The 11,408-nt window shown below is 34.5% G+C and overlaps 1 protein-coding gene across 1 annotated transcript; it reads right to left on the bottom strand.

Moving 5' to 3' along the window:
• Window positions 1-2,362: 2,362 nt before the first annotated feature.
• Window positions 2,363-6,928, bottom strand: LOC121252095 (serine/threonine protein phosphatase 2A 59 kDa regulatory subunit B' gamma isoform-like). The gene is made up of 2 exons (XM_041151581.1): window positions 5,132-6,928; window positions 2,363-3,166 (listed from the first exon to the last, which is right to left on the bottom strand). Exons 1-2 carry the CDS (start codon window positions 6,356-6,358, stop codon window positions 2,777-2,779), a joined length of 1,617 nt encoding a protein of 538 aa, XP_041007515.1. The 5' UTR covers window positions 6,359-6,928; the 3' UTR covers window positions 2,363-2,776.
• Window positions 6,929-11,408: the final 4,480 nt, after the last annotated feature.

Here is an 11,408-nt window from a genome sequence, read left to right as displayed (position 1 = left end):
CTTCTTCACGACGTGAGGCTTGGGAGCATGTTCTTGCCGGCATGCGAAAGACATGCTACTATAAGAAAGAAAGAGATCCCACAAACGACGCCATTGTTGGTGTCGTGTTTCACAGCTTGGGCAACTCCAGGCCGCTGAGCTCGGTCTGGATCTTGTTGAGATAGAGAATGAGGGCTCGGGGTGCTATAGTACCTCTGATGCTTAAGTAAGTTCTTGAGATAGAGTGAAAGGGAGAAGCATTCAATTAGAGAGAATAATGAGCTGAAGTATGAGAGAGTCTTAACCCCTTCCCTGGTTGGGAGAGGGGTATTTATACCTGACCGGGGTGATCCCCAAGGTGAAGGTGGTGGGTGTGCCACTCCGTAGTGGGGTCGGGTGTCCCTACCAACTCCCTGTTGTGCAACAGACTCGTCAGACCTGATTGCAGCTGTCACTGCACCCTAGGAGGCACGTTGTTGCATGTTGAGCCCTAGGATGCATTAAATGGGCGTGGCTCGTTGTCGTGGTGTGCCTGTCTCCATCCCATTAAATGCGGCATGGTTCCAGTCAAGTATGTCCATACCTCTCACCTGTCCGAATGCCAAGGTTCAGGGATAGAAGATGTCCCTAAATGTTAGCCAATAGTGGTGTTAGACAATCCTGCCTTTCGTCCTCTAGTCTGCGTGCTTTGCCCGATGGCTTCACTTCCTAGGCCCCCTGGGCTAACCTAGCTCAGCCCAACCCTTGTCCTCGGGCCCCAGGATCCTTCAGGACTTGTGGACCGGGCCTATTCCCCCCGGCCCAGCCCTGGGGATTACTCCCCTCACACAAGATTTAGAGAATTAGAACCACTGTCGCTCGATAACCCTTGTAGGCAAGCAAATTAGTGTTCAATAGTTTTAAAAAATTTTTACCAATGATTGTGTTTTTAATAATTGGTATCCACATATTTTATAAATTAGGATTCAAGAGTTTTTGGATCTATGATAAGGTATTTAACAACTAAATTAAACAAGAAAACACACCCATGGTTTTCTTGTTTCTTTGTTGCGTTTTATAGTTTTTCTTTGTTGCGTTTTATGGTTTCATTGGTTACCATTACCGGATCATTTCCCTTCAATGCATGAAATCATAATTTGAACCTTGAGTCTGTCATAACACTGTTTTGGGTTCAAAAAATTAAGAAATATGAACCCACCAAATAGTGAACAGTCTAGGAATCATATTCACTATTTTCAATTTCGTATCGTACCGTACCGGTCGGTACGGCCGATATTTGCCGTACTGGCCGCTAGGCCGGTACAGGTACCATATACGTTTCGTACCAGCTCAAATACCGGTACCGGCCTCAATTTCGGCCTGTACCAGCCTATATTTCGGCCTTCAATTTTTATTTTATTTTTCTATTTTTTCAAACTACAACTTTACTTTTTGACTCCCAATTCAGACTAGACTATTTATAATTTATATATAATTTATTCATATATAGATTATTATTTTAGAATATAATTTATATATATATATAATTTATTCATATATCGATTATCTCGAAACGATACACGAAATGATACTAATACCGAAATATTTCATTCTAGTGCCTTGACCGGTACAATATGGTACAGCTTCAGGTATGATATTCAAAACATTGATCATATTCCTATGCTCACCCATTTGCCTACATTTGGTTTCCAACCAAAGGGAGGCCAATATGGAAAAATCTATTTATAAATTATCTTCTCAACATCTCTTGATATGACATTAAATAATAAGCATACAAGTGAAACATAATAAATAATATCCAATCATTTAATACTACATCATAACATGATGGTGAAAAAAGTTATAAGTAGCATTACTCGGCCGGTCGGGACACCCGGATTTTAATTTCTAATCTCTTTTTTCCTCACTTCCTGATTTTTAATATATGGTCAAAGGGATTTGAATCAAAACCTTGTTTTAGATCGACCCATTTTTACTATTTGGTACTGAATGTAGCAAAAGAGTTTTCCTTTTAACAAAAAGAGTAAATGCATCAAACATTCTTTACGAAGAATAAAGGGCCAAAAGCAACGCCGGAGGTGGCGTTGGAAGCGATAGGGGTGGGTTTATGTTGATGTTGATATTACAAGATGGAAAACTCTCGCGTTCTATGCTGTACAACTTCTTATAATTAAGTCAGGCACAAACACAGAAAAACTTCAACCCAATAATCAGAATGAAAAGACGCGACTCTGAAATATAATTATGAACATTGTCCAACCCAATAAGCACATAATTATTTTTGGTCCCTCCATATATCACTTCAGTCCCAGAGATGCAGAGAAAAAGGGCATAACGACCAGGTCATTCCCTCAATGCTAAAATCAATCAACCACAGAATTTGTTTACCTAAACATGGGACAGAGTACATTAAAAAATTTTGGAAGAAAGATGATATATACGTTTGACATGAACGTAACTCAGAAAAGGCTACGAAACAAACGAAGGCTATAGCACAATAGGAAACGTCTTTCGCACCATTACACGATAAAATATTAATCAGATAGGAATTCGAACTAACCTCTTTAAACCAAATCCCTTATGATACAGATACCTCCACATGGCTGAAAAGGACGAAAGGAATGAGCCAAGAACCCAACCTTTGTTTTTCCTTTTCAACAGATGCACTACAAGGAGAAACCCAATAAACAATCTCTAGATTGTGCCAATAGGGTTCCACCAGCTCTCATTCCCATAGCTGACATAGGTAAGCTCTTCTTGTAACATGATGTCCTGAGTCTCGACACTCTCAACAGACTCAACTACTTGCACTAGCTCGAGGCTTAGTGGTGGTAGCAATGTCGACAGAAGAGATAAATCTTGAGACAAGCACAGCCTCATTACTTACGGCCTTCGAGGCTGCCACATCTTCCAACCGCTTCCAGGTTGATTCCCGCTTCTCCTGTGTCTCCCTCTCCTTGACTTCATCTTCTTCAAATTTCGCCCAGCACTCTTGAAAGAGTGCTTCATCAGCATCTGAAAATATTTTCCTCACATTCAATGTTAAACTCTGAACAGCTTGGTTCCAGTGACTGCGTGTATTTCTCTCCAAAGCTGGGAAAATTATAGGCAGAATCACATTACGGTTCTGTGTGATTAGATTTCTAATGTGATCATTGTTCCACAAAAACAATGCACGTTCAGCAACCTGCCAGAAAAAAATCAGTTAAAACATCCATTTGGTTCTTAGATGTTTGACATTCCGTTCACACTTTTAATTCACTGCACAAGAATGGGGCACAAGCCTAGTAATTAGAAAATAAACAAGTGAAACTCAAGCTCCAGAAGTAACGATAGACAATTCAGGATAGGAGAATTTTATCAGGATTAATCCGGATTAAGTAGAAGGCGGCAGGCATGCATAATGCATGTGACTTCCACAAATTATATAGCTTTCCTCACTAAAAGTATTTAGTTGACTTCACACAGCAGAAAATGAAGAAATTCGTTTTTACGATAGATAATTTTGGCCACTCCTTCCAATATCTGAAATGATGCCCCACTCTGCTTTAATATAAGATTAGATGACATGCTCATTGTATGACTTTTCACCATGGCTTTTCAGCTCCATAGACAGAACATGTGGAAGAGAACTCTTCAGTTGATCTGGCAACTGAGAAAGCATTTGAGTTCCTCAAATATAATTACATATAGGCCATATATTGCCTCAAAGATGAAGAATAATATACTACACGGCATCCCTTGTCCATCATATCTCCTCAAAACCTACCAGAGTTAAATAAAAGTAGCTCTCAATCATAGTGTAGACATTCTTTTTTCTTCTTGATAAGTTACACATACCCCAATTGGGCCTTTAGTTCATGAGCTCGCCCTTCACAAAGGATTTTGTTATAAAGGGGGAAGCATCCTTTGAACTAGAGAGCTCGTTGGCAAAAAGTAGACAGAATATTGAAGGTAGAAGAAGAGTTTTTAGGTTGAAAGTACCGTTTGTAACATTAAACATCATTTGCATCTTCTATATTTATAAATTTCTGATTACTGATAGTCAGGCTTCCATTTTCATACCAAATATTATATAAAAATCAAAATTCCAAATATAAAATAATTGAAGTCCTCTTCTAAATTCTGAAGGCATATTTCCTCAGTTCCACAGCACTCAATATCAAAAGTCAAGACATATCGATCCCATATGTCTACCTTATACCCTGGATTGTGTACGGAAAGGTGAGGAATGGGGTTTCACATTACTTGAAAGGAAGAAGTTCAAGCCTTTTATAATGATTTCAAGGAGCTCCAATTGTAACCTTGATTAGTCCTTTTGGAATATAGACCCAGATATAGCTTGGGCCTTCCTTTAAGTTTCGACCCTATAAAGTGGTCTAGGATGGAGAATTTCAATCAAATCATATTTGGGTATATCATCATAAGGAAACACTTCAAAAAAAGGACAGGTGGGAGGAGGAGGTTCTGGCAAAGTATCAACTATGGATCTATATTAGATACATGTCTTCTCAGGATAAATTATCTGGAAATGGACTTCGTTCAATGTCATTTCCCCAACAAAGCCAGTACCACAGCTTTGGGGGAAAAAGGCCGTGAGACATGCTGGTGGAAATAAGATAAACTATCCTCAAGGATTAATACAGAATATGAGTCTAAACAATTTCCCTCATAAGTCACAATGTTGAATGGGTTGGAGGGAACGATGTACACCATTAAGGAATACCGTGAGATGTAGATATGGTTATGTACTGAAAATCAGAGAACGAATTGTGACATTCACAGAGATTGGGTTATGCTAGATTAAAAGACCAAGTTAGTTCTTTTCCTACATAGAACATATCAAGACCTTTTAACAATTCATAAGCATAGATTATATGCCAAAAGAACCTCTTTACTATCCATCTTCAAATTCAACAGCTTAGCATATAATCAACATCAAAGCCTATATCATTAATACAAATAACCCACCAGGTGAAATAGTGAAAGATCAAAAAATCCATAACCCTCACAACCACATTTTAAAGTCACAATCTTATTGTGACACAAATAAATTTCCAAGAAGGATGAGGACCCAATTATCAGTGAGAAATGAGAATATCAATTATGTGTGTGCGAGAGAAGTATACAAAATAACGGTCACAAGCTGTACCTGAAAATGTGAACTGCTGAGGCAGCGACCAATTTGACGGAATAGAGGGACCATGCAGCGCTGAAACTCTGCTCCCTGTGTGACTTCAAGAACTTCCTCCAATTCACCAAGGAACATAACCTCCTTTGAACTATTAGTTATGGGCCAATACTTTAAAAGACCTCGAATCACAGTGTCAGCCAGCTTGGCATCTTTTTCCACAAATTGAGTAATGCAATATGACAGTTGCTGGTGGTACATAGATACAGACTTTGGCTTATGAAGGGGAATCAAAGCACGGACAAGGAACAGCTTGTGCTCCTCCTTCAAAGGTAAAGCAAACCCATTAATTATACTGCCCAATATTTCAAGCAACTCCGCAACCCCATTGTGCTTCTCTGTCTCAAAGATGAACCGATAGAAGATATTATTGATAGCTTTCCTAATGAATGGCCGATGCACCATGAACTTACCATAAACGCGGTGGAGAATTGTTTTTAAGTAATCCCTCTCTCTCTGATCCTCAGAATCAAACAACTCAAGCAATCTCAACACAAATGAATGATCAATATATCTTTTAGCAAGCTTGGCATCTGTCTCCGGTGATGCCACAAATCTCAATAAAAACTCGTACACAATCTGAAGATGAGGCCAAGCAGGTTCCATGGTCGGTTCCTCCTCTTCTGCGTCGTACATTTCTGGGACCTTGCTATCCTGATTTGGAGACGGAAATGTTCGAAACAAATTCGCAGCAACCATCTTCGTCATTGCTTGCATTGCCACCTCATTGAACTTTGAAGTTACTGATGTAACGTAATCAACAAGCTCAAGCAAAGTTTGCCTTTTAACATCCTTCTCTTTAAGGTTCTTTGCAGAATCATTGAAATCGAACACAACACAACACATATTCAGTTTCCTAATAAAGAGAGACTGCTTCTCTGAGCCCGAGACATCTCGAAAACTTGGCAAAAGCTCATAAACCACCGGAGCAGGCAAAGAACTTACATCAGCCGCAATTGGAGCTGATTTTTTTCCTTGATTCGATTTAGTCATACTGGATGGGTGAGGAGCAGGAGTCCCATTATTCGAAGATTTCGAACTGGTTTTCGAGCTATAAACGGAATTTGATACAGCAAACGAGTTCAAGGAAGAATGGGCATTGACCGCTCCATCATTGACATTGTTCGAGTCATTATGGGATGATTTTGAGGGTTTTCGAGGTAGTTTACCGAATATCTGTTTGATCATATCTACAAACCCTAAAAACGCTGACCCTTACCCAAATTTTCCTAAAAGATCATATCTTACGAATACAAAATATAGATGGAAAATGGACACCCAAAAAAACCCTTATCACAAGCCAATACCTAAATAGGTCCGTGCATGTAAAACTTCGGAGTTTAAATTTGCAAAAGCAGATTCAAAGTTAGAACATTTGGAATTAAAGAAGAGAGTTTAGGCTGCGAAGGATTTGAGAAGGCAAAGAATAGAGAATCACTTACATTGGAGGGCACAGTTGAAGAGATCCGACGAAGTGCGATGACACGAGTAAAAATGCGAGACAAACCAATAAAATTTAAGCAGAAAAGTGGTCTTTTACTTTCCCCATAAACCCTAATTCAAAATTTCAAACTCCCCTGGTCTGGGTCCAATTGGTTTCAGAGACAGAGAGAGAGGGAGACAGAGAAAACTGACCCGAAAATTAAACTAAGAATAGAAAATGCTTGTAACAATTATAGCCAAACACATCCCTCTCTGTCTCTCGCTCGCTCTCTCCAGTAAAATCTAATTCCTATGCTGCCTCACTTTGACGGTGAAAATGAAAAAGAAATCGAGAAGATAATACATATATATATATATATTATATATATACCCACACATCCACACAAATTAATAAATAAATTTAATTTTTTAAGATTTCAAGATATAATACTTTCTTATATTTAAAATATTATTAATACAAATTTAAGGTGGACAAACTCCGTTTAAAAATATGAACAAATATAAATGATATATAATGTGTAAATTTTTTATATTTTTTTTAAAATTCCACCTTTTTTCCAAAAAATATAAAAAATTTATAAATTCTAAGGCCTTGTTCGTTTTTACAAATAAAATAAGACAAGATAAGTTGATATAAAAATTGAATAAAATATTATTAATATATATTTTTTAATATTATTTTTATTTTAAAATTTGAAAAAATTAAATTATTTATTATTTTGTATAGAAATTTAAAAAAATTATAATAATTAAATGAGATGATAATAATTGTGAAAACTAATATATTTATATTCCTTAATATGTTAATAAAAAAAATTATAATTACAGTCGTGAGTGTGTAAGCGTCGTATAATCATTTTGAAAAAAATAAATAAATATAAAATTTATATAAAAAATAATAATTTTTTAATAGTAGATTCTACGTTTTTTCAAAACGACTCTACAATTATATATATATATATATATATATATATAGTATTATTTATTAAAAAATAATTAAAAGCATATGATGTAAAGAATATATTAAATATAGCCACGTCGGATGAGAGGACGTAACAAGGACGGAAAGCAAATAAACGGGACCCCAAAAGTGGATCGGGTCATTTGGGTTGGCTATTGACTCGAAAAGTAGAATCAGTCCTATTGATAAGCCTATGGAAGCCAACCAGAGCCACTCCTCAAAAATTTCCTCCATATCCTCATCCTATCTCTATCTTTATGGGCATGGGAATGGGTTGAAGTTGAAACTCACATCAATATAAGCATATAGAAAAATAATTTATATAAATTTTAAATAGATAAGTTTTATATAAATTGTTATAAAAAAATAAATTTCACCTAAAATAAGTATAAAAAAAATTATTTTTTATTAGTGAAACTTACTTTTACAAAAGATTTATATGAAATTTATCTATTTAAAACTTATACCTAACATTATTTAAATATATGTGTCTTTTAAGCTTAGCCACTACGGATTTGTTCTTTACCCCCACAAATCCATTACTTAATTACTTTTTAATCTCTTACCCATTATCTTGCATGAGTAAATTGATTATTTTTCCATTCCAACTTTTCTCGAAGTGCCACCCTTAGATTCGGATAAGATGAAGTTCCTAGTTTTGTAATTTTTTATTGATTAGTCATAAAAAAATAGATGTTCTTTATTTATTTATGAGTAAGTAATGCTAGATATAGTTATAGGTTGTGCAAGAATAGCATACTCCTTTTAAAAAAAAAATAGAATCCACAATTAAAAATAATAATTTTTTTATGTGGTTTTAATATATTTTTTTAAAAGAAATATGCAGCATATACACAGTTATAATATCATTTTTAATTGAAAGTTATGATCAATAATAAGTGAATTCTTTCCTCTAACATCTCTCTATCTTGAAATTCTCAAAAAATGATGTTTAAAAAAAAAAAATTAATTTAGAACAACGAATTTGATGGTTTTATTTGTATCTTGAAAATAATTTTTTCAAAACTTTATAATACATTGAAATTGAATAAAATATGTTTGGAAGAAATCATTATTACGATTGAGCTTTAGAGCCTAAATTATCATCTCATTCTATTCTTCCTTCCTAATTTTCTATTTTCTCGTTTTATTTTTTCCAACAAATAAAAGTCTATGGTTCAAGCTGACTCAAGAATACACTAACCCACAATAATTACTACTAATTCCTATATGATTAACCCTTGGAGTTGGATAATTGAAGAAAAATAATAAATTAAAAGAAATGATATTTACAGTTATAAATAATATATAATAACTCAACTTAATATTATGCAACAAATGTAGATAATAATGTTTTCAAAATAAAGCCAGCTTTGTCGCCGCTAGGGAGCTTAGAACATTCTCGTCTAGTTTTCTAAAACATATTTTTTCCTAAATTATGAAATTTATATTTGAGATTTTTTCCAAATACACGCTCCATCATGTTTTCCATTTAAAGGAAAAGGCTTAGGATGTAAACATTAGTTCTCTATATTTGGAGAGCTACTGTTCATCCACTAAATCACTTTTTATATATATTTTATAGGCCATAGGGAGTAGTTAAAGATGTAGAAATAATAATAAAGGAAAAAATAGAAAAATATTATTTTAATAGAATAGAGAAAAAATAAGGAGTGAGATGTAAAATATTTTTTAAAAATGAATAAAATTTAAGAAAAAATTATAGAGAATCGGATGGGAATGTTCTTAGCTCCTATGTAACTCTCCCCTTTCACTTCAAGACAATGCTACAGTGAGGATAATGCTAATCGATGCAGACCAACATTTCTCTCTATATACTTGACTGAGTTGACCTTCTCCGCAATGCACAAGATACTATATATAAGTAAATAAGTATATTAAATTATTATTTGAAATACTCAAAAATAATATCTTTTATTTAGTTAATAAATTCTACCATTATTGAGCCTCAGTAATAAATAAAAAATTTTATATTAATATGATTTATTTTCAATAAATATAATAAGCCAAATAACAAGAAATACTTAATAAATGTAAGATTCTTATCTTAAACTTTATACGGTATGACGCTAAAGTTGTGGCCTAAATTGTGGAATTAAAAAATGAAATTTTGTTTCACGTTGTTCATGCATATCTCAAATTTCTCAAGTTTGAGCGAAAGCTTTAAGCATAAGACCCGGTGGAGTTGACACTAGCGACTTTGTCTTGCCGTGCTTTGTGGTGCGAAAGTCTTAGGCGACATGCACTTATTATTGTTAAATCCAACTGAGTTTACCACAAGTCTTGGGCGACATTCGGTTCATATATATAAATATATATATATATATATATATATATATATATATATATATTAACAAGAACGTATCATTAATAAGATAAAACCATTACAACCTGTTTTTATCAAGCCAAATAGCTTGGGAAACAGACGTTGACACATCATCCCAGCTCAACATTCCAAACATAAATTGCAAGCCTATATATTTGCATGCAGCCTCATTCTCCATCCTATGTACATATTGGATTTTGTACTCAGCAAAGAGTTCCAACAACCCCTTTACTTCTTTTTGCATGTTTCCCAGTCTTGAGAACGATTTAGCTTTTGCTTGTAATTCCTTTACCATCAGTATACAATCACTTTCTAGAATTAACTTTGAAAATCCTAAATCTACACATAACTGTAAGCTTCAAAACAATTGAGCTTCTCGAAACATAGCAAGAAGCTCAATATATAGTTTCTGGGTCATTCAGTTCATTCTCAACTTAGCTGCCAGCCATCACAATATCACATTCTTCATCTTTGAGAATAGCTCCCAAACATGCCTTGTGATGATAAAAAAAACATTGTTACTTCCACATTTAGTTTAAGGTAGCCAGTGGGGGATGGATTCCAACAGCAAATAGTCTTTAGTTTTGTAATTGGTAAAGATTCTAGGTCCTTGTAAACTTTCTGCAGAGACAATGCATAGTCAATCACCTTTGTAGGTTCAATATGAATTTGTTCAACTGCCATCTTGTTCCTCCTTGAAAATGCAAATTGCAATAGTTTGACTAGAATTAGGTGACTAAGATGGTTGACATCATCTTAAGTTGAAATTTGTATTTTGGATTAATGTAAAATATTTTGATTGTATCTATAGTTTGTTAGTAAGTGTTTTAGATAAGTAAAAATAGTAGAATTCAAGTTCCAAGGTTTTGATCTTATCCCAATAAGAGTTTGAATATGAAATTGCCACTGTTGAGAAGATAAGTACATGGTGTCAGCAAATCGTCAGTAGAAACCGTCATAACAAAATCATTTCGTCTATAGAATTTTACTGACTTGGAAACTACTTTCAAATAAGATATTTAAGTTGTCCTATTAATTAAGATCTGCAAAGATTCAGCCTTAGAGATATTGGAGTGTTTTCTGAGTGTTTATGTGTGAGGAAATTCTCTTGAGAATTTACTTTTTTTTTTTCTCTTTCATGAAGTGTAATCGTGCTCCAAGGTGGAGAGAGAGTGATCGTGTTCAGCCACTAGAGTTTTAGAAGAAAAATCAATATTTGAACATCGTTAGAGGTTCCAGCTGCTAGTGTGGTAGAGACAAACAGATCGTTTATCTAGTCAAGTAAGTGTGTCAACTGACAAAGGTTTTGTAATTGAAACTTGCTTGTAACGGATTTTCAAATAATAAAATTGATTTTTTTGGGTTTGGTTGCCTCGTAGGATTTTACCTTTAAAGAGTTCTTTAAATTGTTTCTTTTCGTTACCAATCTTGGTATTATATGTTACTGCTTTGTTATTATATAATTGCATGAATGTCAACTACCCAAT

Source organism: Juglans microcarpa x Juglans regia, chromosome 2S (genome assembly GCF_004785595.1).
Source record: "Juglans microcarpa x Juglans regia isolate MS1-56 chromosome 2S, Jm3101_v1.0, whole genome shotgun sequence".
NCBI classification, from domain to species: Eukaryota; Viridiplantae; Streptophyta; class Magnoliopsida; order Fagales; family Juglandaceae; genus Juglans; species Juglans microcarpa x Juglans regia.
Note: the sequence above shows the minus strand (reverse complement) of the source record. Positions and strands in the feature narration are given on the sequence as shown.